Below are 26,812 nucleotides of genomic sequence, written 5' to 3'. Positions count from 1 at the left end.
AGATTAATTTAGATCAATTATGATCAATAATGGCAAAATTAAGTTACTATACAAAATCAAGTAAAAAAATTTCATTAACATATTAAATTGGTCACCTGTCCACATATTGCAGATTTATCAAATAAAAAAAGAATGTTATTTAAATGTTATTGTTAAATCATCTGGTGAAAAACACTAATTTCATTTATTGTTGTAAATGAGCATTTTGTGAGGTGAGAAACTGTGAGAGAGTTTCTAGACAAGAAGACACTGTTGGTGAAATTTGGATGAAGTTATGTTTTTTTTTTTTTTTGACAACATAATTGCCAGCAAGCAACACGGAGTCGTCTGTCGAAAAAAAAAAAAAATTCTGGGAGGACTAGATTTGGTGAAACTGTCCATTATGACTAACTGCTGCTAAATTAATTGGTAAATTATTAAAAACAAAATGCAATAAATAAAAAAATATTATATACTGTATAAAGCTTAAGTTGCAGGTATAAACATTAAGCAGACAAAAAAAAAACATGGAAAACCATTCAAAAGTTAAATAGTAAAAAAATGTTGAGGAAATCTAATAAGTTCCATTAGCTACATGATTGACTTAAAATTTTGAATAAAATCATGAACAGGGTCGCGGGGGCCTGGATCCTACCCTATGAGACTTTATGCACGAGGCAATCCATCACAAACACACATTCACAACCTACCGTCAATTTGGGAGAGACGGGAATCGAGCCTGGCCAGGAATCGAACCCAGATCCTAGAGGTGCAAGGCGACAGTGCTAGCCCTATATCACATCAACTTAATATTTTTTTTTGTCATTTCTTACTGAAACGCCTGAAAGAGGGATTCCAGAACAAAATCTTGAAATATTTAAAGTTAAGCCTTTATTTGTCACATATACTGTACCTTACTGCACAGTGAAATTCTGTTCTTTGAGTATTTCAGGTAGGAAGTTGGGAACAGAGCGCAGGGTGAGACAGGACACGCCCCCCCCCCTTGAACAGACAGAGTTAAGGGTCTTGCTCAAGGGCCCAACAGTGGCAACTTGGTAGAGCTGGGGCATGAACCGCCAACTTTCCGATAACTTACCCAGAGCCTTAACCCACTGAGCTACCACTGCTCCATATTAGTTAATATGAACAAAAGTAATGGTACCCTATAAAAAGGAAGTGTTCTGCTGAGGTGGCTGAGCTGCACTATTGTAATTATCTATGATGTCACACTAAACAGAAACTCCTTTCAGCGATTAGCTCTCATTATGTTGATTTCAGCTCTTTGTGCCCTTTCCTTTGGAGGTTTGTAGGTGTGGCTTAATGTTAATCACTTGTGCTGGAAAGGTGCTTGGTAAATTAGAGCTGATTGCTATTTGTTAGCATACAACACACACTCACACACACACAAAAAAGAACTTTTACACCCAATGTGACCGTTGATAAAACAAGGCTCAGTGTTACAAATAAGGAATCGCTAGAACACTGCGTTTGATATTTTGGTACAAGTCAATGATTTTGCTCTGCTCTGGCTTTAGTGTGCATTATGGGTAACATGTTCTGCATGGAATATGGGGCACTAATTGGCCAGTAAGGGAACATATTTTGACACACTGTTCATAGGAGGACAATTTCTTTTATTAACGTTCTCATTTGCATTTCGATGATAAAGCATCCGCTCTATAAATATGCAAACTACAGGGACGGTTCTGCACCATTACACCATGTTTCTCACAATTCACTATATTCTGTGTATGTACACATTATTCACAAGACCATATCAATAGAGGAGGTTCTATTTACACATCATTTTCAGCTAATTATTAATAAGAATTTTTTTTTTAAATATGACTACAACAAATATGAAGATCTGTGAGTCTTATGTTGTTTCATAAAATACAAACATCTACTCTGTATCTACATCGTCAGCACACAGGACCAAGTCTGTGGCCGTGTACCAGAAATGAGATCTGTTTAAAGAGCTTCATCCCACTGTCTAGACAAAAAAATAACAAACCCATAATGAAATGTGATGACACAATGAAGACACGGACAAAGTCAGCCCTTGAAGAAAGGAACAGGAAGTGACACAATGCACCCTTTTTCACTTCCCCTCTCAAGTGATAAATTCTGGTTGAATCTCATGGTGCAGTCTGGTGAGCTTTTCTAGTATGAAGAGATCAAGTTGATATCAGGGGAAATTCCCCAGAAGTCACTGCACGCTGTACACACTTCTCTCTTCACCTTGTGACACACACTTGTCTGCAAGGGTGCATTAAACGGGGACACACAATGGAGACAGGACAGAGGAAGATTTATGGAGGGAAGAAGTGAGGGATCAGATGATGTCATGTGCAGACGGAGGTTGCTCAGGAGGCTGCTCACTGCCTGGAGGTGAGGGTCTGGATGGAGGTTCGGATAAAAGATGATCACTTGGAGGTCTCATTGGAGGGAATGGTATGTGAGGAGGAAGAGGAATTCTGGGAAAAACTCCTCGCACTGTGGATACAAACAAAACATTCAGATTTGTAATGTTCACAGTAACAATTACTGACGGTTTAAACCGGCAGTAGTGACGCAGCCGATCAGGTGATATCTTTGTTTATGTGACCTTCGAGTATGAAGTTTAACTCACTGGCCAGAGGAGGAGGAGGAAAGAAATCAGGACGGTAAGCTCGACGAGGGAAATGAGGGTCTCGGGGGTCCAGTGGAGGAAAAGGTGGAGGAGGAAGTGGCCCTCCCCTTATATCAGCACCGGGCATAGAGCGTCCACTCTGTAACATATACACACATACCCCAAAATATTTTAACTTGGAATGTATAAAAATTAAAAAGAACTTCACATGGAAAAAACAAACAAAAAAAAACAGTAAAATTATTTTAAATTAAAATATAGTAACCTTTTAAAAGAGGTTTAAAACCATATAAAATTATATATCTGCCTGCAAGTGTTTTGAGAGATGAGCAAATAGATTTTAACTTCTTAAACGAGTTATCTTGATATACGGGTAGTGCAAATGCGCTTTGTCTGCCGAACGTCATGTAATCACAAGTGAGCCAATGGTGGTTCTCCCTCGCGCACTGTGGGATTGTGGGTAATCGTCTCCCATACTCAGTATTAGTGTGTGCATCACTTGTATAGTCAATTGTGCGCGTGTGTACTGTTTACTATAACACTGTGACCAAGTGTAAAGCATATATTTTTTATTTTGTGTCCAAGTTTCCACTAAATCCTTAAAAGGCAGCAAAAAAAGTGTTATTAGAGAGATCTCTTGTTAAAGTCTTGCAAAAATAGGTAGATTTCAGTAACCAGACAGAAACTCTCTGTCAGAGAAGAGTGATTCTGTTAGTGTGTGTGTGAAAGTCGTCCTACAGAGTAGCCCACGGCTCCCGCTTCTTCTCTCGTCTAACAACAGTCACGATTCTTTTCAAAGGTAAAGTGCAGGTAAATTAGTTTTATTTTTAACTCTATATTCGGTATTAATTATTTTTATATGAGTATTTTTGGGTTGTCGAACGCATCAGCAGTTTCCATCATCTCTTTTGATATACAAGCACGCTTCCAAAACGAATTATGCTCGCAATCCAAGGTTTAACTGTAAATATAATATAATATAATATAATTTAATATAATATACAGTGGGGCAAAAAAGTATTTAGTCAGTCATCAATTGTGCAAGTTCTCCCACTTAAAAAGATGATAGAGGTCTGTAATTTTCATCATAGGTATACCTCAACTATGAGGGACAAAATAAGAAAAAAAAAATCCAGAAAATCACATTGAAGGATTTTTAAAGAATTTATTTGAAAAGTATAGTGGAAAATAAGTATTTGGTCAATAAAAAAATTTCATCTCAATACTTTACTATATACCCTTTGTTGGCAATGACAGACGTCAAACGTTTTCTGTAAGTCTTCACAAGGTTTTCACAGACTGTTGCTGGTATTTTGGCCCATTTCTTCATGCAGATCTGTCTGGCCCTGCAGAATTTGAGTCCATGGTGGCGCAGTGTGTTACTGATGGTAGCCTTTGTTACTTTGGTCCCATCTCTCTGCAGGTCATTCACTAGGTCCCCCGTGTGGTTCTGGGATTTTTGCTCACAGTTCTTGTGATCTTTTTGCCCCCACGCGGCGAGATCTCGCGTGGAGCCCCAGATCGAGGGAGATTATCAGTGGTCTTGTATGTCTTCAATTTTCTAATAATTGCTCCCACAGTTGATTTCTTCACACCAAGCTGCTTACATATTGCAGATTCAGTCTTCCCAGCCTGGTGCAGGTCTACTATTTTGTTTCTGGTGTCCTTTGACAGCTTTTTGGTTTTGGCCATAGTGAAGTTTGGAGTGTGACTGTTTGAGGTTGTGGACAGGTGTCTTATATACTGATAACAGATGCCATTAATGGAAGACAGAGGAGCCTCTTAAAGGAGAAGTTACAGGTCTGTGAGAGCCAGAAATCTTGCTTGTTTGTAGGTGACCAAATACTTATTTCCCACCATAATTTGCAAATAAACCTCTTTAAAAATCCAACGATGTGATTTTCTGGATTTGTTTACTTATTTTGTCTCTCATAGTTGAAATATACCCATGATGAAAATTATAGGCCTCTCATCTTTTTAAGTGGGAGAACTTGCACAATTGGTGGCTGACTAAATACTTTTTTGCCCCACTGTAATAACAACCATGTGTGGTGGTAATTTTCACACAAATTTGTGTGTGTGTGTATATATGTGTGTGTGTGTGTGGACAGAAGCAAACATACATCTCGCATCCCGTTTTCTCTAAACCCAGCACCCTCTGCCCCGAACGAAATATCTGCAAAGAAAACATGAAAGCAGAGACAAGCAGTACGAACATCAGTCTGTGTCTGGACATTTCAGGAGACGCGCATTACTCTGTACAGATTTAGAGTGGAGTCGGAAACAGATTTTACCTGATTTCTCATTGTAGTACGCATCAGGAGGAAGCGGTGCTCGCAGAAACGGAGCTGAGAGAGGTCTTCTGTACACAAGTCCTGGATCTGGACCTGCTGTGGTAATGTAAATATTTAGATTTTCATATACAAATGCAGTCAATATCGGCCAGGCGTTTCACCGCCCAGAGTCAACAATAATGTGGAAATCAGGAATGTAAGAGACAGACGTCACATGGTAATTACATACAGTCGCAATTCCATGTTTGGATTTAAACAGCCGATTTTACCTTTAATGACATCGGCTAAGAGGAGTTCACAAAAACCGTCGTCGAATAACAAAAAAACATTTTTTCACTTTTTTTTCACAATTCACTTTCCCTTTTACTTGAATTGCTTTGGAATTGTAGCTTTGTGAACTTTTAAGGCTTGGATAATCATCATAAATAGAACTACATTTTTCTTCTCATAATTTAATTGACATTTTTTCTGTCACTTTAAAGCACTGCACCTGGTGGGCCGAGACTCCTGCGCTCTCTGTCCCTTTCTCTCTCCCAAGTTGGGGAGCCGCTTTCAGAGTAAGAAACACTTCTGTCACCCTCCACACCACCAGGAGGTGCTGAGAGAGAAAGAGAGGGAGAGAAAATAGAGTGTTTAAAAGAGTGTTTAGGTTGTCCTTTATCTGATAATAAATTACATTGTGATAATGTAATATAATAATATACAATATAATGTTTTAAATAAAAGGGTCACCTCTGCCGCCTGGCATCATTTGAAACGGTGGCGAGACTCTGGGAGGCCCGTCCATCAGGGTCGGGGGGGACAGGAAGGGCCGAGTTTCTGAGGGGGGACGACCGAGTGGAGACGGCCCATACGGAGATCTCTCACCTGGAGGATCATGTACGCACATCGACATCGTCATTATAACATCTAATGCATTAATTTCTCAAAATCATTATGATAAAATGTCTCTGATCATGCTTCACCTCTGATCAGCGGTGCTCGAGCCTGAGGGTTCTTCTCCATCAGCTCCAGTTTAAACTGCGAGTCTGTTAATCTGCGCTCAGATGAGATTCCAAACGAAGGTAAAACACCACATTAATATGCAGTAAGAGTGCATAATGTTCATTTAACATTACACTAATAAGTGTGAAGGATGTATTTTGTGGTTCGTCCCACCTCTGGCGCAGTACTGAGTTTTCTCTCTTGACGTCAGCGAGGTCTCGATCTGCTGCTCGGGCGGCCAGCTACAGCATGAACAATACAACATCAGAATAAGTGTTAAACAACACAGAACCTCAGAATGGAAATTATTAGGAGCTAACATAAATAAAAAAAAACAAAAAATTACTACGGAATGTGAATCAATTCAGATTGTGGATAACAAAACAACAAAAACAAAAAAAATCACTATGGAATGCCAATCATTATAGAATGTGAAGAATTCCAGAATGAAATGATCCCCTGAGAATCAGCAGAAATCACCATGGAACGTGAATTACTATGAAATGTATAATATCATGTACATCATGTGTAGTTTATACACTAGAGCTGGGAGTTAGAGGATGAAACAGAGCGCTCACCCAGTTATCATGAGCCTTTTTCTCATGTGCAGCAATCTGAAAAAACAACAACAAAACACAATCATATTAATCCTAGCCTTCAGGTTTCTTTTATTACAGTAATGTCTTATGTCCTCATTCACAACTCAGGACTTCTGATCTGATTTACAGTATGTACAGTGAGTGTGGATTGTGTGTGCAGTTAGATTCTCACAAACCTGGTGCATGTGTGTTTGTGTGTTTAAATGCGAGTTTGTGATATTTGCACAGCAGGATGATAAAGTGGGCGGGCATTGCTAATACAGTGGGAGAAATAAGTATTTGATCTCCTACAGATTTTCTAAGTTTGCCCACTTACAAAGAAGTAAAAGGGCCTATATTTTTTTTAATAAAGGTTTAGGACTCAATCATAGGATGAGAATGAGAATATCAACCAAAAATCCAGAAAAAGCGCAATTCAAATGATACAAATGTTATGAATTAAGTTGCATTTCAATGAGGGAGATAAGTATTTGATCCCCAAGCAAAACATGACTTAGTACAGGCAGCTGTACCTGGTTTCTGTAGGCCTGGTTGGACTTCTCCATCTCCTCCTCCAGGTCTTTGGCTCTTTGTCTGCATGAAGCAGAAGAAAAAAATAATCATCATGGTCTTTAGCATGATTAACAGCTGGTTACAAAAACAAAATCAATTATTACAGAATGTGATTTCGCACACACACAGTTTCTAACCTGTAAGAGTTGAGTTCGTCTGTAGCCAGGCTGATCTTCTTCCCAGCTTTGTTGAGCTGCTCCTCTTTCTGTGAGCGCTCCTTCTCCTCCACCGTTAACATCCTGCAGTGAAGAAAAATATATTCAGTCCACTTGAATTCATATCTCTGCTCTATGATTGGGTGGTTGTTACATGAAGGTTAAACATTCTCTGATTTAGTCTCTTGACTGGACTAGCAAGCTATCCATTCTCTCTCTACTTTGCTGGATGTTTAATTAGACACTCCTGTTTAGAATGAAAAGAAAACATATGTTTCTTGAGAATTTTGTAATCTTAGTTTTGAATCTTACTGATTCAAAACTTTTGTAATCTTAGTTTTGTAATCTTATTGATCTCTTAAAGGGTATGGACTCCTCTGTCAGAAATCTATGCACACAGCCAGCCACTGTGTTGCTGTTGGATGGACTGTGTGTTGGACATTGGGAAATAATACCAAAAACCTAGCAAGTGGAATAAACAGGACAGCCTGAACGACAATACAGTGGTGTGAAAAACTATTTGCCCCCTTCCTGATTTCTTATTCTTTTGCATGTTTGTCACACAAAATGTTTCGGATGAGTTGTCTCTGCGCTCTTGGGGTAATTTTGGTCGGCCGGCCACTCCTGGGAAGGTTCACCACTGTTCCATGTTTTCCATTTGTGGATAATGGCTCTCACTGTGGTTCGCTGGAGTCCCAAAGCTTTAGAAATGGCTTTATAACCTTTACCAGACTGATAGATCTCAATTACTTTTGTTCTCATTTGTTCCTGAATTTCTTTGGAACTTGGCATGATGTCTAGCTTTTGAGGTGCTTTTGGTCTACTTCTCTGTGTCAGGTAGCTCCTATTTAAGTGATTTCTTGATTGAAACAGTTGTGGCAGTAATCAGGCCTGGGGGTGACTACAGAAATTGAACTCAGGTGTGATAAACCACAGTTAAGTTATTTTTTAACAAGGGGGGCAATCACTTTTTCACCCAGGGCCATGTAGGTTTGGATTTTTTTTCTCCCTAAATAATAAAAACCATCATTTAAAAGCTGCATTTTGTGTTCAATTATGTTATCTTTGACTAATAGTTAAATGTGTTTGATGATCAGAAACATTTTGTGTGACAAACATGCAAAAGAATAAGAAATCAGGACAAATAGTTTTTCACACCACTGTATATATTGCACATGTTAGTTAGAGGTGTTGGAACTGTTCGGAAACTGACTTGGCACGTGGATAGAAGAAAGCGGTCACCTGTGCAGTTTGAGTTCCTTCTCCTGGTACACCTCGGACATGATCTGCAGTTTGTGCTGAAGTTTTTCTATTTCGCTCGAGTACATGGTGCTCTCTGCCTCTACTGACTCTCTCTCACGCTGCAGCTGTTTAAGACTCTCTGCAAAAGCCAAAGTGGAACACAGAGATGTTCAGTTCTTACAGAGGAGTAAAACACAGCGGAGAATAATAGCATAAAACTGTGAGAAACGGGATGGAGGAATGTGAGGAGCAGCCTTAAAGAATGTGGTCAAGAGCAATGTGGAATCACCGTCTGACCCCACAGAACTCGATCAGGCGACTGAATATTTAGAGTCAACATTTCGCTATACCTTAGATAATGTAGCTTCAGTTAAAAGAAAAATTATTAGAGATAAGAAACTTGCTCCCTGGTATAACGATCACACGCGCACTTTAAAACAGACCGCTCGGAAATTAGAACGTAAATGGCGTCAAACTAAATTACTAGTATTTCAAATAGCATGGAAGGAGAGCATCCTGAACTGTAGAAAAGCTCTTAGTGTAGCTAGATCAACATATCTCTCCACTCTTATAGAAAATAACAAAAACAATCCTAGATTCTTATTTAATGCTGTAGCCAAACTAACCAGAAATAAGACCACTGCAGAAATCTCCACAACAACATCATGCAATAGTGAGGACTTCATGAACTTTTTTAATAATAAAATTGCAAATATTAGGCATAAAATTGAGGTTTTGAAACCGAACAATGTAATTGATGCAGATGTTAATCTAGCCATGTCAGATCAGAACCTAGAATACTTTACTCCCCTTGAAGAGAATGAACTAATTTCACTCATCTCTTCTTCAAATTCATCAACCTGTATATTAGATCCTGTACCGACACATTTTCTTAAACAGATAGTACCAGCAATAACAGAACCCCTGTTGAGAATAATTAATTCTTCACTCAGCATTGGTTATGTTCCAAAATCTTTTAAATTAGCAGTTATAAAACCAATAATTAAGAAACCTGACCTTGACCTTTGTCAGCTGTCCAGTTACAGGCCGATATCAAACCTCCCCTTTATCTCTAAGATTCTGGAAAAGATATTAGCGGAGCAGCTATGCTCATATATACATAGAAATGGCATACATGAACTGTATCAGTCAGGATTTAGGCCTCATCACAGTACAGAGACAGCACTCGTTAAAGTAGTAAATGACATTCTATTGGCCTCTGATCAGGGTTGTGTAACTATGCTTGTATTACTTGACCTCAGTGCAGCTTTTGACACCGTTGATCATACTATTCTTCTTCACAGATTAGAAAATGTAGTAGGAATTTAGGGGACAGCCCTCTCCTGGCTCAGATCCTATCTGACCCATCGTTATAGGTATGTAGACTTAAATGGTGATTATTCTGCATGTTCTCTAGTGGAGTTTGGCGTTCCGCAGGGTTCGGTTTTAGGTCCACTGCTTTTTTCCCTTTACATGCTTCCTCTGGGCAACATAATCCGTAAGCATGGTATTAGTTTTCATTGTTATGCTGACGATACACAGTTATATGTCTCAGCAAAGCCTGATGAGAAAAAACAGCTTACTAAAGTTGAGCAATGTGTGCAGGACATAAGAAATTGGATGCTAATTAACTTCCTTCTGCTAAATCCGTTCTAGTCATAGGACCGCATACAGCTAGGAGTAAAATTTTAGATCACACCGTAACTTTAGATGGCCTTTCTGTTCCATCAAATGCAACAGTGAAAGACCTTGGTGTGATCATTGATTCCAGCCTTTCATTTGAAGCACATGTAGATAATATTACCAGGATAGCATTCTTTCACCTCAGAAATATTGCCAGGATAAGAAATTTATTGTCGCTAAACGACGCAGAAAAACTAGTTCATGCTTTTATCACCTCTAGGTTGGACTATTGTAATGCCTTACTGTCTGGTTGTTCAGCTAGATGCATAAATAAGCTTCAGCTAGTCCAGAATGCAGCAGCGAGAGTCCTCACTAGAACCAGAAGATATGAGCACATCACCCCTATCTTATCTTCACTCCATTGGCTCCCTGTGAAATTTCGCATTGATTTTAAAATACTACTCTTGACATATAAAGCATTAAATGGTCTCGCGCCGCAGTACCTGAGCGAACTGCTAGTGTCTTACGATCCGCCACGCCTACTTCGATCAAAGGATGCAGGCTGCTTGTCAGTACCGCGTATTATGAAAAATACAGCTGGGGGCAGAGCTTTTTCTTTCCAAAATTATGGAATAGTCTTCCAAATAGTGTTCGGGACTCAGACACAGTCTCAGTGTTTAAGTCCAGGCTAAAAACCTATTTATTTAGCCAAGCATTTTTATAAATAGATTTGCCATAGGTAAAGGAGCAGATCTGGGGGACTCATGGACGTAGAGTATTATGGTGAACTGGTATGTTTGGATGCTGTCTTCCTCACTCTCATTGATCACTCAGGTTTGCTGACGGTGAGGTGATTGTTTGCTTTACATGTCAGGAAGCCCTCATGTCTGTGTTTCCTTCTGGCTCTCCCTTTTAGTTATGCTGTCATAGTTAGTCCTGCCGGAGTCTCTGCTTGCACTCTACAGTTAATATACATTCACATTATACATTGTGTGACTGTGACCATACCTAACTGCCATCTCTCCTCTTCTTCTCTTCCCCCCCCTCTTTCTCTTTCTTCTCTCCTCCTGTCTCCCCCTTTCACTCTTTCTCTCTCTCTCTGTCGAGCTACACATGTCGTTCCTGAGCTGCCAGTGATCCAGACTCCCTCTGCCCTCCGGACCTGTCTGACCCATTCTGGTGCCCCGCTTCTGGCTGAAGATCTCGTCACATGGATGCCCCGTGTGTCTCTCTGGGATGCGTCTGGTGTCTGGGGATGGTTCTCTCTACCTAGAAGACGGTTCTGGCCTTGACTGGTGTTGGCAACTGTTTCTCTGGGGACTTGACAGTTCGATAGTTCATGACTGGAACTTCTTACAAGTCTACCTGGGTCTTCAATAACTACCTGGACTCCATATTAACATCAATTAACATCAGCTATTATAGCTGAACTGCCTCCCACCCTACACACTGTATAAATGCAGATCATTTACTGCTTTCTGTTTCACCCAAATGAGGATGGGTTCCCTGTTGAGTCCGGTTCCTCTCAAGGTTTCTTCCTATTACCATCTCAGGGAGTTTTTCCTTGCCACTGTCGCCCTCGGCTTGCTCACCAGTGCTAAAAGCGCTATACAAATAAAATTGAATTGAATTGAATTGAATGAAGGGAAAAAGAGTTGGAGTAAAGCGGTGATGTGGAGTAATATGGAGCAAATACTGATACAGCTTTTACTAAGGCAAGAAGTAAAGTGAAGTGCACTGTAGTGTAGTATAGTGAAGTGAAGTAAAGTGGAATGAAAGTGAAGCATAGTGAAATGTACTAATGCAGAGTGTGGTGTAGTAAACCAGTGTAAAGTGTAAAACAAAATGTAGTCAAGTGATGTAGAGTGTAGTGTAGAAACGCGTGGCGTAGTATAGTACAGTAAAGAGGAGTGTAGTGAACTAAATAAGAATATAAACCTTGAAGATCCTCCTTGGCTTTGATTTCATCAGTGAGTTTGGCGAACACTCTGGCCTTGTCCTCCTCCATGGCCTTTAAATCTGCACTCATCTGTGAACGAGAACATGAGCATGAGTTTCCTAGCGGTCCCCCCCCCAAAAAAAAAAAAAACATTTCAGGCACAGTATCAAGAGGATGATGAAGGCTTCGGGTGCACGCGCTGAAAATTTTCATTATACTATTATTACTATGACTGTACTTTGAGTTGAGTTGAAGCGTGCGTCATTGCTTTATTGACTACTCGGCTACGGCGCTGCACAAACTGACTGAACTAATCGAGAGAGATAGAGAGGTTAAATCCAAATGCACTTTAAATTTTTGTGATTTTTTAAAAATTTTTTATTACCCGCTCTCTTTCTCTCCCTCTCAAAACATTGATTTCACGGATATGTTTTTTTTTTTCAAGCATCAGGCAGCTGCTATCATAGTGCAAGATACAGTACGTAATAGATTTTTGGTATTAGATAAAAAAAAAAAAAGGTGTAAGCCCACCATGGCTGTACTATTATGGAGAAAACACTGCTTCTCCAGGAAGTGTGTAAAGAACACACACACACACACAAAGGAAAAAACATGACAAGACACAAAACCTTCAGTCAAAAAACAAACTGTACCTTTGCTGCATTAATCAGTTTCTGCACTTTCTGTTTTTGCCTGCAATCTGCGAGAATGAAACATTCATTAACATTCAGATCATATCGTATCAGCATCACTTATATTTTCAATCAGTTGAAATGTGGATTTTATAGGGCCCATAAGGACATGGGTGGGTAAAAAAAAAAAAAAAAAAAAAAAAAAAAAAACACCTGTTGTGGGAAAAAAATTTAATAATTTTTTTTTTTTAATTATCGGAACATGGGATGCAAAAAAGAAAAAAATCTGGAGAAGGGAAAAAAAGGGGGGGGGGAACAAAACAAAACACAGGATACAGGAGGGTCAAAACATAGACCTAAAACCATTCCTGAAGTCAAGAAAAATACTTCAGGAGACCATACTGCTCACGCAACAGGACAAGGGACACTACAATAAATATTATCATCAGTTATAAGCACAAAAGTCAGACTGCAAGACACAGTTTTTTTACCCTCATAAGATTTTCTTTCACCCATTTTTTCTATTACCCATGTCCATTTAGGGGCTCCATAGGACAAAACGTACAGACCTGAAGAATTTTTGTTCTCCGACCCACTCGTGTCATTAACAGCGCTCTCCTCCTCTGAGTCCCAATCTCTCATGTTCAACAGACACTCTGTTAAAGACTGAGGGAAAGAGAGAGAGAAAGACGGAGAGGGGGAGAGCGAGGGCTGTGAACCTCTAAAAGACACCAATAATACAAATGAATCATCTCACGTGAAAATCGAGAAAGGGAGAGAGAGAGAAGTACCTTTATGTGTTCATCCTTATTCACGCAGTTCTCCATCATTCTGTTGTGTGAGGTCTCGTTCATCCTCTTCTCTTCCTCTAACTCACTCAGTCGTTCCTTCCATCCTTCTGCCTCCTGCTCCAACTGGGAACCAGATGATACACTTACATACACATAGAAACCCACGTACGCAGACAGACAGACAGATAGACAGACGCGCGCAGACAGACAGACGAACCTGTGTTTTACTCTCAAGTAGCATGCTGTTCTCTTCTTTAGCCTCCTGGAGTTTCTTCTGCAATCGCTCGGTGTTCATCTCATGGATTTTCAGAGTCATTTTATCCTGGAACGCAATGTTTCACACAATCGCATAAGACATTAAAAGCTTTTATATTTATAAGGAACTGTTCTGTCTCTGAGCTCACACTCCTGCTCTCCACCTTCTATCCAATCATGTCTAAGAGCATGGGAACTCTGCTTTAACCCCATGTTCTCTGCCTCATTAATAACATTAAAGATGCTCTCATACCTGTTCTAGCTGTGATTTGCGCTCCGTGGCCTCCTCTTCTAGTTTTTTTAACATCTCTTCCAGTTTGGTAAGCTGGAACACACACACAGGCACACAGAATAAATGTTTTTTTCCAGATAACAGCATTGAAAAAATAAAAAATAAAAAATCAGCTATACTGAATAAATAAAGTTTATTATGCATTACCTGCTCCTCCTGCTGCTTCCTGAGCTGGTCCTGCATGTCGAGTTCCTGCTGCATCTTCTCCATATCGCTCTTCATCTGCGCATTCGCCTCTTCCAGCTTCTTAGACATGGCCTTTAATTATAAAACAAAAAAGTATCTAAGTATTAGTAGTATTAAAACATTCTTCGTCTTTTTAATAATTGCTTCTATACTGGTTCTCAAATGCCTCTAAAACATCCGTGTCCCTTTAATTTATGGCTACAAAGCTAACTATGATCATACAGTCATAGTACACTAGTTTTCCATTTAACGCTATTTGGGATTTAACCCAAATAAATTCTTAATTCTAATTGAATCCAGAGTTCAACTCTGATCCTCAGCTGTAGTAAGCTTTATTTAGATGTCCTCATGGAAGCTAGCCACATACATATCCCGTACACACATTTCTGCTGAAGAGTGCGTTCTCTTGAAAGTTGACAAGCACCAGGTCATGCAGGAAACTATTTACGGCCAAGAAAACCAAGCAGAGAAAGTATACAAGACACAAATGAGTCGAGGGTACGGAAGAACTTTGGGTTCGGAAAAGGAGCATACTTATACATATCGGCAAAACATAAGGATAGCTGGATAAGAGAAGTGAAATGAGATGAAAGCGTGATGAATATTTGATCTTATTTTGTAATGTTTAACTTTCTGTAATGTTAACATTTCAGCATAATGATGAAATTATTTTTTTTTGTGCAGTTCAACGTTCCCCCTGTGCTGACTCACAAGTCTGGTAAATTCATAATCAGCCAGTTATAAACAGAAATACACAGCATGCAGACAAATGCGTACGAGTTAAAAAGGAAATAAAGTAAAGTAACAAGGTGAAGTATAAGAGGGTGGAGTGAAATCAAGTAAAATGTTGCATGATCCTCGTGTAATGCTCACTCTACCTCCAAATCTGCTCTCTCTGACTCCTGAGCTGAAACTCCACCATTCTGCAGTGCTGTCTCCAGCTTCTTAAACTGTCAGGACACACCAAGCACACATCAATACAATATATAATAAACATACAATACAGTGTAACGTAATATATCTGAGCAAAAGTAAGACAGAACATTTCTCTTTTTTTATACTGCATACTGATTGGCTCTTATGCTTGATGATGCAATAACACTCCTCTCTCTCGGGTGTCCTGTTCAACTATTGAAAACCTTTAAAACCTGGACTGCATGTGTGATATAACGCGACCGCTAAAACAACGATCTGTTCCTCACCCACCTTGTGTTCACACTCACTGAGCGTCTCCAGAACCTTACACTTCTCCTCTAGAAGCTCCGCCACTTTCTGTCCCATCCTCCTCTCTTTACCTGGAAACAAACGAGAAAAGAAGTCAGAATCGATGCACAGCCGAGAGCGAATGTTCATACAGTATAAGTCTTTAATGAATGACTTACTGCAGTATAATCTGCTCTTGATCTGTAACGAGAGAAAAGAAAACAGGACGCATTACACAGGCGTGTGAAATATAGTGTTAATCTATTACAGATAATATACAGAGTCTGTCTATTAGAGCGCCGAGGCTGGCTTTGACATAAGACAATTCAGCAAAACACTTAGAACACGCCCTGACTTTAAGGCGAGAACTTTAACCATCATAGTGTTTCTGTCCACTTACAGCATCAAAGGAAAAAATCTGAACATGCTGTTGGTAAAATGTACAGAAACAGATTATTTTATACATTTTTTAGGCAATTTTAATTATTTGGTCTCAGATTACTGAACAAAATGTAAAATAGGGCTCGGCAACATGACCACATAATATCATTATTGTAGAAATATTTTCAACATACTTCTCTGAAATGTTCTATGGACCTTTTTAAAAAAAATTTTTTTTATAATTATAAGTTGTTTACTTTTTTTTAATGCAACACTACATTCAATTCAATTCAATTCAATTTTATTTGTATAGCGCTTTTAGCAATTTTCATTGCCGCAAAGCAGCTTTACACAGTCAAAAGAATTATTTAAGTTTGTATGAAATGTGAATTTGTATGAATCAAAATGGTCAGTTTGTCCCTGGTGAGCAAGCCGAGGGCGACAGTGGCAAGGAAAAACTCCCTGAGATGATAATAGGAAGAAACCTTGAGAGGAACCAGACTCAACAGGGAACCCATCCTCATTTGGGTGAAACAGAAAGCAGTAAATGATCTGCATTTATACAGTGTGTAGGGTGGGTGGCAGTTCAGTTATAATAGCTGATGTTAATTGATGTTAATATGGAGTCCAGGTAGTTATTGAAGACCCAGGTAGACTTACATGCCTAATGGATTGTACAAATGATTAGCGAAACTGATGGTTCTGATGGTTGTAAGGGTGCCATGACTTTTGAACTTCTTGTCCAAAACCTAATGAGTTTAAAGTGGTCTCTTACAGCGTGTATGAATCTGCAGGTGAAAAGCAGAAAGGTGAATAAACCCAAAGCGGCGGTGATGATCACAGCTTCCCACGGCAACCCGTAAAGGTCAGGACCGGGTCGCATATCGTCAGGAAGTGACATCACAACCTGCAACGACAGATCAAATCAGACCTTCGATAGAAAGAGGAACAGTTTTAAATGCAATAGTGTCACTTGCGCAAATGAATGCTTCTTCTTTGTCTTGCTTATCAACTTGCAAAACACAAGGCTTTACTGGAACCTGTAGTACAGATATAATACTAAAAAACTTTATAATGGATATAAAATCCTGTCAGTAAAAAACTGCCTAAATCAAGAAGCTTTTTTTATTAAATTGTGTTAAATATAAAAAAAGAAAGAAAAAAAAAGTTGGGACTTCTCAGCTCCTGTGTTTGAGATTAGAACAACAATTCGAGCATAAATCTCTTAACCACTTTAATGAGATAAAAGCAAACACTGGATAGTATTTTAGAGATGTAATACAATGAAAATGAAAACCTAAAAAAAGTATATCAGTATATGACAATATATCGCAATACTCGATACACGGGCTGGTTACAAAAACAAAACATAACTTTCTATGTGCAAATAAACAAATTATGTCATTCAACTATATATACAATCAGGAATCCTTTTTAAATACTTTAATAATGATCATTTATTCTGCACAAATTAATAGAGATGTACAGTGTTTTTTAAGGGCTGTGATGATATACACTGATGATATACAACCATCATTATGATTACACACCCACTGTTGTCTCATCGTAGATACGGCTTTATTCGCTACACAGGGTTGCGGGGGCCTGGAGCCTATCCACACAAATACTCACTCACTCACTCACTCATCTTCTATACCACTTTATCCTCTATTCAGGGTCGCGGACACACACATACACTACGGGCAATTTGGTAATGCCAGTTAACCAAAACTGCCTGTCTTCTTTCCTTGTGGGAGGAAACCCACCAAGCATTCTCTGTCCAAATACACCTGATGCTGGGATGTGGACGCCACTACAACCTGTTTATTTCATCAACCTGCTCATTTTTGTCTTACCCTAAAGAAAATTACAGGTTTAGCATCAGATGTTCAGGAAAAGATTTGAAAATGTGTAAATCTATAAAACGTTTACATGGAAAATCACAAGGTCTGTGGTTGAGGTTGTAAAATAATGAAATGAAACTGCTTCAGTATGAGTACAGTGTTGTAATACAATCACATGGATTAATTGATTATTGATGTCAAATACCAAAAACAAACAAACAAACAAACAAACAAAGCTTACTATATAAATAAACACATCAAACTAAGGAGCTGTTATCTTTAACCTGTGTCTATATTCAGGTTATTATAACTCTTACAGTCAGTACATGAACATATACTTTAAACACATTATTCCAAAAGAAGAATGTTAGAAATCAATAATAATAACAACAATAAGATGCCACTTACATCCCTAATCTTCTCCATCGCAATAGTGTAATAAATATTTGCGCTTCCTTTTGTATCATTCGCCTTGATAACATTCGATTCATTATTAAAATCCTCCGCCATGATTATTTTAAATTTATATAAACCGACGCTACTTTTATTTATCTATTTATTTGTTTATCTCTAGTTAGTTATTCCATCTGTTTTCGCTCCATAGCGGCAAGCGCATGCGCACTGCGTACAGAGGAACAGCACCGCACTGCAGCAGCTCGAGGGGGAATCGTGTCACACTACGGTCTAATATAAACTCTCAGCGCAGTCACGGCGAATTGTTACAATTATGTTTTAAACGTTTCTTTAATGTTTATGAGTATTAAGTGAGGTTTGACTTGATATTGTTTTTAATGTTTAATTATCTCGGTCACTGTAGTGAGCTGACACCCCTCTGTGGTGCAAAATGGTTTACTTCACACGTCACCAATAAAAGAATGCCACAATGGCTACGTGCAAAGCTGGTCTGCGCATGCGCAAGGCCAGACCGCTGTCCTCCGGCTTAGTGCCTGTGTAAAGTTTCATACAACTCAGTTCAAGTCAAAATTAGTATTTTATTCCTCTACTTATTATTATAATAATTATAATATACTTTTAAAATAAGCAATGAATCATTAAAAGTTGAGCTGACTGTGCCATTTGGACACCTGTGGCGTTCAGTTGTCCCAGCAGCCCTGTCAGTGACTTTAATCAGTGCAGTAAATACAGCCCTGTCTCTATTCCCTGTCTGTCTTTAGGTGATCAAACTCACCTTCTGATCTTCATCAGTGTCCATTTTAAAATTCTTCACCTGATGTGCCGTGAGATTACCCTGATCTTTAACATGAACATTCCCAGATCCTAGGCTTTGCTCTGAGCTGCATTTGGTGACATGTCAAGTGTACAGAAAGAAAAAAAAAAACTCCAGAAGGGAGTGTAGTCTTAAAGGAGCAGTCAGTGGATCAGATTTCTGTTCCTACCTCACATATGACCTGTTTCACGTGTGCACTTGCCTTCACCATGTACGTAAGCGCTTCACTTGTGAATTCAGCAGCAAGGACCGTGTATGCATACAGAACTCCTGCCAAAAAGAAAGCAGATTCAGATGTTTTGTGAGGAATAAATACACGACGGTCTAATGCAATATGCACTTATTATTAAATAAATAAAAAAATAGATAAGATCTATTGTATGTATCTAGGCGGCCCACTTAACGGTTAGCACTGTCGCCTTGCACATCCAGAGTCGAAGGGTTCAATTCCCACTTAGAGTCCACGTGCTTGGTGGGTTTCCCCCAGTGCAGTAAACCAGCTACTCCGGTTTCCTCCCACGGTCCAAAGACATGCAGATCGGGCTACAAATTGTTCATAGTGTATGAATGAGAGGGTTTGTGTGTGTGTGCACCCTTTGAAGGACTGGTGCCCTCTCCCAGGCTCCAGGCCCCAGGCCCCCCCCACGACCCTGTTTAGAGGATAGGGCTGCGTAAACGATGAGTGAGTCAGTGACTGTGGGAGTGTATGTACCTATGCGTATTTTATCTTATGATTATCTTCATTTTAGCTATCATTTGTTATGCAGTTTTTTTTCATCAACATACTCTATACAGGCTCAGGATTGTTTTTTTTTTTACCTTTTCATCATCACTTTAACTTCATCTCTTATTTTATCCTCATGCATAAAGCCATGTCATGTCTTCTTTTTCTTCTTCTTTTTAATACTAACCACTACTTCTTCTTTGTCTTTCAGCTGTTCCCTTTTAGGGGTCACCACAGCAAATCATCTGCCTCCATCTAACCCTATCCTCTGCATCCTCTTCTCTCACACTAACTAACTTCATGTCCTCTCTCACTGCATCCATAAATCTCCTCTTTGGTCTTCCTCTAGACCTCCTGCCTGGCAATTCCAACCTCAGCATCCTTCTACCGATATATTCACAATCTCTTCTCTGAACATGTCCAAACCACCTCAATCTGGCCTCTCTGACTTTATCTCCAAAACTTCTAACATAGGTTGTCCCTCTGATGAACTCATTCTTGATCCTATCCTTCCCTGTCACTCCCAAAGAGAACCTCAACATCTTCAGCTCTGCTACCTCCAACTCTGCCTCCTGTATTTTCTTTAGTGCCACTGTCTCTAAGCCGTAGAGCATCGCTGGTCTCACCACTGTCCTGTACACCTTTTCTTTCATTCTTGCTGATACTCTTTTATGACACAAGACACCTGACTCTTTTCTCCACCCATTTTAACCTGCCTGTACCCACCTCTTCACCTCCTCCACACTCTCTGTTGCTCTGGACCCTAAGTACTTAAAATCCTGCACCTTCAAGCGAATGTTCCCTGACCGGGAATCAAACCAGCAGTAAGAGTGCCGAATCCTAACCACTAGACCACCTTAATACTTACTAACCACTACAATGATTTAGTGATAATTAACTTCTGCAGAAGAAACTTCTCTGTCCCGAAGATGTCTTAAAGCGGAATAAATAAAGTTACAGCTTTACCTATAAAAAAAGGTAAATCATCAGTTTATCATCAGTGGTACGTGTGCTGTAGATGTGCCTGTGAATGATAATGTATTAATATAAGCCTGCACTACTGTTTGAGCTGCCCTCATAGAGAATTAACCAACACCTTGTGATCAGTCAGACTCCAGAATTCAGCAAAGCTGTGGTGTAATCAGGGAGTATTTACCATTTTGGGATTCTTCAGGTTCCAAAAACTCTTCAGTGATAATATTGGTGTCTGGTTGAGGAGACCATACATCTAAAATTGGACTCTTCTCAGTGACGACTTGTCGGTCATTAAAGACTGATCCACTGATTACACTGTCCGATTCATTTCTACTGGAGCTGCCGTCCATGTTGTCGTCCATGTTGATTTCCTTTCCCGTATCTTGCTCAGAGATTGGTGTGCTCTCGGTTGTACTCACACATGTTTTACTAACACACTCGGTCTGACTAGGATCTGTTGGGAGAGACACATGAACGCTTATTTTTAGAAGACTGGCACTTCAGGATGTCTCTCTGCTCATATGAGGTTCTTTATCAGTTCTACTAAGCATTCTGAAAATTGTTAAACCTGATTCACTATAACTATGAGAAGAAATCGATAACTGCACGTAGATCAGTGTGAAGAAATGATTCTTCAAGGTTTTCTAAAGAGAACTTATTTCATATTGATTCATAAGGAAAAAGCCTAAAAATGTATACATTTATATGTTTACATATCATTAGTACCTGAGCTTTTATCTACATTGCCATCTGCTATCGCAGGCATAAACTTCTTGCTTAGCTTTGCTAAGACAGCCTGTACGGTTTGTAGTGATGACTTGATTTCTTGATTTCTGTCATTTAGAAGATGTTCTAGTGCCTTTTTAAAGTGATGAAGCTCAGCAAGCTCTTCATTGTTTATATATTCAGAGTGTCCGATGATGACATCCAGCCCTGCTAACGTTTCTCCACTGAATAACTTCAGAAGTTCCTCTATGTCTTTTTCACTGAGATAAATTTCTAAGTTGCGATATGAACGTTTCAGTGTCTGAGCTGACATATGTGCTTTGCGGTTTTTAACATCCACTGTCATATCTTTGTTTCTGTTGTGGACATAATCGTTTGGATCTCCATCAGACGTGCTGAAAATTTCAGTCTTAGACCTGTCTGTTGGTGGAGATTTATCTTGTACATTCTTTGGTGTGATTTCAGCTTGCTTTACTGCAGCACTTTCACGTTTTTCAGGTTCTCTGGAGTCTTCAGGATCAATCTCCAGGTTCTGTTTGGTTTCTTCAATGCTGTGAGTGTTTTCAAAACCGTGAGTAGTGCTTAAACTCAGCAGTTCTTTCTGAATTAGGTCTTTACTTTTTTCTCCACCAGACTCCTTTTGATTAAACTTAATGCCCTCTTTTTCTTCATCAGGTCCTACTTGTGTAGTACCACCTACTTTTTCTTCACTATACTCCATTTGAGTAATGTCTGCACTTTCTTTTTTTCCATCAGTCTCAACTTGAGCAACATCTACACCTTCTTGGCCCCCAGAGTACTCCATTTGAGTAACTCCACCTTCCTTTCCTAAAGCAGACTCCATCTGAGAATTGTCTACTCCATCTTTTCCTTCAGAATTCTTAACTCGAGTATAGTCGATGCTTTTATTTTCTCTATCAGATTCCGTTTCACCAACATCTACATCCCTTTGTCCCCCAGAATACTCCACTGGAGTAACTCCACCTTCCTTTCCTAAAGCAGACTCCACCTGAGAAGTGTCTACTCCATCTTTTTCTTCAGAATTCTCCTCTTGAGTATAGTCGATACTTTTATTTTCTCTATCAGATTCCGTTTCACCAACATCTACATCCCTTTGTCCCCCAGAATACTCCACTGGAGTATCTCCACCTTTCTTTTCTAAAGCAGACTCCACCTGAGAAGTGTCTACTCCATCTTTTTCTTCAGAATTCTCCACTTGAGTATAGTCGATACTTTTACGTTCTCTATCAGATATTGTTTGAGCAACACCTACATCTTCTTGTCCTACAGAAAACTCCACTTGAGTAACTTCACCTTTGTTTTCTCTGCTGGACTCCATTTGAGTGAAGTTTAAACTTTCCTTTTCTCCATCACTTTCCATTTGAGTAGCATTTTCATATTCTTTTTCTCCACTTGACTCCATTTGGCTAATGTCAACACTGTCTTTTTTTACAGGTGACTCCATTTCAATACTGTCCTCACCTTCTCTTTCTTTATCATACCCCATTAGTGTAATGTTAAGACTTTTCTTATCTCCACCATACTCCCCCTGAGTAATGTCTACGTCATGTATATTAGGCTCATTGCTCCTCACTTTCATGCCTCCTTCTTCTGTCTGAGTTAACACATCTGCTGCTTCACGTTCATCCAGAACTTTATCTGATTCTTCTACAGTCTCAGAACTGTCCTTTATTACATCTGTCCTGACCTGAAGACCTGAATCTAACCCGGTCTTACTCTCAGACTTTTGGCCTTCTTCACCAGTTCCTTTCTCAGGAACACTTTTATTAACATTGTCTGCATTTGCATCACTTTCATGGCTTTTTGATGACTTCACAACATGTTCAGCAAACTCAGTCCCACATGGTTCCTCTGTTAATGGCTCAGTCTCATCAGCTTTAAGCACCGACATCATGTTCTTCCTTTGTCCAGTGGGCAGACGAGCTGAACCAGAGTCAGACTGATCACTCAACTCATCTACATCTGCAAGTATATTATTTGAATGTGTACTAATATCCTTGGACGCATCTTCCCTATCACCACCCATATCCTGCTTATTACAGTCTATTGAACTTTCTGTAGTATTGATTTGGGCCTCAGCTACATTTACATCCTGCCCCATTTCTTCTTCCTCTTCTACATCTTCTTTCTCTTCTACTTCTTTTTCTTCTTCGTCTTCTTCACCCAAAGCATGTCTTTGAGCCGATATCTTGCTAATCACATCCAGTGATTTAACACTAAGCTCATCATTTTTATCTCTTACGTCATCATTAGCGCTTTTTTCCTCCTTACCTTGATTTGGAGTCTTTGACATCATGTCGTCGCTTTGATCATTGGAGTCATGAGACTGAGTCAGGCTTGACTTGGGTTCATCATGAAAAGGTGACCTTAGGCCATCAATCACAGACGCCAAGCCATTTATAGAAAATATGGATGACGATGATGTGTCTTCTGTGTTTTCATTTTGTGCTTGGCTCTCAACATCTTTCACCACATCAGGAGCATTATTTATGTCAGAACTATCACCGTATACATTGTTAATTCTGCTATAAACTCTCTCGTACCACCCTGGATCATTATTTTCATTCACTTTCAGCTCAGTGTTTTTTTCTAGTTTTTCATCTCTGCTTGACTGTGCATCCTCAGGTTCAGATCTTACTTGAGAATCTACTCCAGTGCTTTCAGTAACAGAAGCATCTCCATAAAGTCCTGTTATTTTGTTATACACACTTCCGTACCATCCTTCATCGATTTCATCAGCGTCATCCTGGTGCCTTAATTCCTGTTTCTTATCTTGGTTGGCTGTATTTGTCTCTTGAATCAGAATCGATTCTGATCTTGCTTCTGGATTTTTATCTGTGACCTTATCTACATTCATGCCTGGATCGCTTGAACTCCCTTCACTTTTATCATCAGAAGGATCTCCATAAAAGTTTGTGATTCTATGATAGACGCTGTTGTACCATCCAGCGTCACGAGTTTTCTCATTTTCAGCAATCGTCTCAGCCGAGTCCTTCCCTTTAAGATTCATTGCTTTCTGTTGTTCACTTAGATCTTGCATGTTTTCATCCTGACTCTGTTTCTTAGTTTCAGAAGGAGGTGAATCTTCTTCTCCAAAACCGAAAACATTTTTTAATCCACTTCCCAGCAAAGAACTGGACTGCTCATCAGGCAAATCCTCTTTATTCTCTGTTTTATCCCTGGAGTTAGATTCAAAAGGGTTGTTCTGTCCCTCTCCAATCCAGTCAAGAATTTTATGTTGTTCCTCCTCCTTCTCCTCCAGTTGCTCCATGTCCAAGGCCAATTTTCTGCTTTTAAAGTTCTCCTGCTCTTCATTCCCTTTTCCTTCTTCATCAGCATCATTAGCAAACCATCCGCTAACAGCAGACCCGATCCAGGAATATCCACTTTCTTCTGGTTTCCTTTTGTCTTTATTATCATTATCAACGTGCCACGTTTCAACATTGTCATTTGTTTCGGAGTCTTTGGAGACTCGATCATCAAAATCACTGTTACCTAATTCTTTAGTCTCAGTAGTTTGATCTCCAAACTCGTAATCTTCGAATTCTTCATCGCTTGAGATTATTGTCCCGAATGCATCCATACAGAAGAAGTCTGTTTTCTAAAAAGGAAAAAGTCACCTGTGAGTCGAGGATAAGCTCTATGTGTGTCCCTGTTGTGTGGTCTATAAACCTGAGGACTTACCTGAGTACGCAGCTCAATTTCCTTCTTCTCATCAACAAAAACTTCATCAATTTTTACAGCATCTTTGGGAAAATAACCAAACTGCTTATCTATCTGAAAAAACAAACATAAGTCATTTACAAATCATGTAAAATGTACATATCAGTTAAAAAAATAGTGGAGTGGAGAATACTCCACTTGAGTTACTCCACCTTCCTTTTTCTAAAGCAGATTCCATCTGAGAAGTGTCTACTCCATCTTTTCCACTATCTATTCCACATCTTTTCCCACAACAATTAACCCCTAAACCATCAATGAACGCAGATCAGCCATAACATTAAAACCACCTAATTTTTTTGGTTTCCCCTTGTGCCCCCAGGATGGGTTTGGGCCTTCAGGGCTCCACAGGGAGGTGTGCTGTGGTGTCTGGCACCAGGACATTGGCGGTTTACCTTTTGGATGATGTGGAATATGGCGTGGAGGCCTGTGGATTGGAATTGTTTGTCTGGTGCATCCCATGAGTGCTCAAGCAGATTGGATCTGGCGAGTCTGGTATCTTTCAATGGTGGCCATAATCTTTTTTCAGCTATTTGTGCTGCATCTACTCTCATTTACTCTCTGTGGGATCAGTCAGGGCGGGATGGTCTTTGGGTACGGGTGAGACTTGGGTGCCCATGATTCTATCACCAGTTCCTGGTATATATTTGGTGAGCAGTGTTGTTCAGTTCACTTGTCAGTGGTCATAATGTTATGGCTGATTGGCGTGAACCCAAAACACTAACTCTAATCACTAAACTGTTACTCCAACCCCCAAACACTAAGGCAGAAATGTTAAAACTAAACCCTATCTCTAAACACTAACTTTAAACCATAAATCCTAAACCCTATCTGTCAACACTAATTTTAAACACTAGTACCCTAAACATTAAACCCTAACTCTAAAGTCCAAACCCTAATTCTGAACTCTTACACTAAACCCTAAACCTTAACCCTGAATCCTAAACCCTAAGTTTGGGATTCAGTTCTACACCCAACACTCAACCCTAAAACCTAAATCTAAACCCTAAGCCCTTACTCTGAATGCTAATCCCTCATTATTAACCCTAAACACTAAACCCTTTAAACTCTAAAATTAATTATAAATAAGAACCCTTATTTAGGAAAGAAACAGTGAAAGAAACAGCGAGTGTTCTCACAGTTCCAGCCCACAGCTCACTCCGTGTGTGTGTGAGTTTGTGGTAAACGTCGATCATGTCGCCATTTTTAAAGCTGAGAAACCTGCAGTCCTGAGCATGATGATCTCTGACCGCCTGAACACGGCACATCAGGCCTGCAACACGCACAGCACAATAAAACCAACTCAATTACACCTCTAACAAGAAAAACAATAATAATTATAAAAATAATCATCATCATCATCATCATCATTATTTTTATTATTATTATTGACAAATAATTGAGTCCATAAGACCATTACAAACTTTACACAGAACATTTATTATAAACCTTTCAGATTAATTTGTCACGGTATACAGTCTTCGTAAAATATCATCCTACTGTACTATATACTGTATACTGTACTACATCTAACTATTTAGCACATATATTGCTCAGTGTCTACAATAATAATAATAATAATAATAATAATAATAACTTACGTGCGCATGCGTCGTCTCCACATGTTTTATAATCAGAAATAAATCCTGAACTCTGCAGCACCAAACTGAGAATAACCTGCAGTAAAACACAGACGTGTTCAGCTGCCATGGTGCTGGAAGTTTGACATCAGTTCCAGATCAGCAACTTCGTCAGCGTGTCTTCATGTCGAAAGAAAGAAACAAAAAGAAATAAAGAAGTGCAAACTGGTAGTTGCAGTGTCAGGAGCAGTGATT

At 39.4% G+C, this 26,812-nt stretch overlaps 1 protein-coding gene across 3 annotated transcripts; it reads right to left on the bottom strand.

Moving 5' to 3' along the window:
* Positions 1-1,592: 1,592 nt before the first annotated feature.
* ctage5 (CTAGE family, member 5) lies at positions 1,593-26,812 on the bottom strand. Of its 3 annotated transcripts, XM_053509905.1 has the most exons (29): positions 26,579-26,812; positions 26,117-26,250; positions 24,942-25,034; positions 24,753-24,858; positions 20,692-20,964; positions 18,981-19,081; positions 16,515-16,646; positions 15,538-15,559; positions 15,362-15,450; positions 15,034-15,105; positions 14,117-14,227; positions 13,931-14,002; positions 13,640-13,744; positions 13,423-13,545; positions 13,201-13,297; positions 12,653-12,699; positions 11,999-12,089; positions 8,438-8,576; positions 7,178-7,279; positions 7,001-7,061; positions 6,468-6,503; positions 6,064-6,131; positions 5,871-5,941; positions 5,638-5,772; positions 5,396-5,503; positions 4,906-5,001; positions 4,735-4,787; positions 2,612-2,750; positions 1,593-2,475 (listed from the first exon to the last, which is right to left on the bottom strand). In XM_053509905.1, exons 1-29 carry the CDS (start codon positions 26,685-26,687, stop codon positions 2,315-2,317), a joined length of 2,946 nt encoding a protein of 981 aa, XP_053365880.1. In that variant the 5' UTR covers positions 26,688-26,812; the 3' UTR covers positions 1,593-2,314. The 3 variants fall into 3 exon arrangements, with proteins under 3 accessions (XP_053365880.1, XP_053365879.1, XP_053365881.1); XM_053509904.1 differs by lacking the exons at positions 24,753-24,858; positions 24,942-25,034; positions 26,117-26,250; positions 26,579-26,812 and adding an exon at positions 21,237-24,625 and having other exon boundaries at positions 4,906-4,998; XM_053509906.1 differs by lacking the exons at positions 18,981-19,081; positions 20,692-20,964; positions 24,753-24,858; ... (1 more) ...; positions 26,117-26,250; positions 26,579-26,812 and adding an exon at positions 18,773-18,903.

This window comes from Clarias gariepinus, chromosome 13, assembly GCF_024256425.1.
Source record: "Clarias gariepinus isolate MV-2021 ecotype Netherlands chromosome 13, CGAR_prim_01v2, whole genome shotgun sequence".
NCBI classification, from domain to species: domain Eukaryota; kingdom Metazoa; phylum Chordata; class Actinopteri; order Siluriformes; family Clariidae; genus Clarias; species Clarias gariepinus.
This window is presented reverse-complemented; position numbering and strand designations above follow the sequence as displayed.

Bases quoted from the DNA above. Each gene is read 5' to 3' on its own strand.
- ctage5 (XM_053509904.1), bottom strand. From the start codon at position 24,528: ATGGAGCAACTGGAGGAGAAGGAGGAGGAACAACATAAAATTCTTGAC. The intron at 12,090-12,652 runs GTACAGTTTGTT...TCTCGTTCACAG, and splicing joins AACTGATTAATGCAGCAAAG to ATGAGTGCAGATTTAAAGGC. The intron at 7,280-8,437 runs GTGACCGCTTTC...TCTTCACTGCAG, and splicing joins AAGGAACTCAAACTGCACAG to GATGTTAACGGTGGAGGAGA.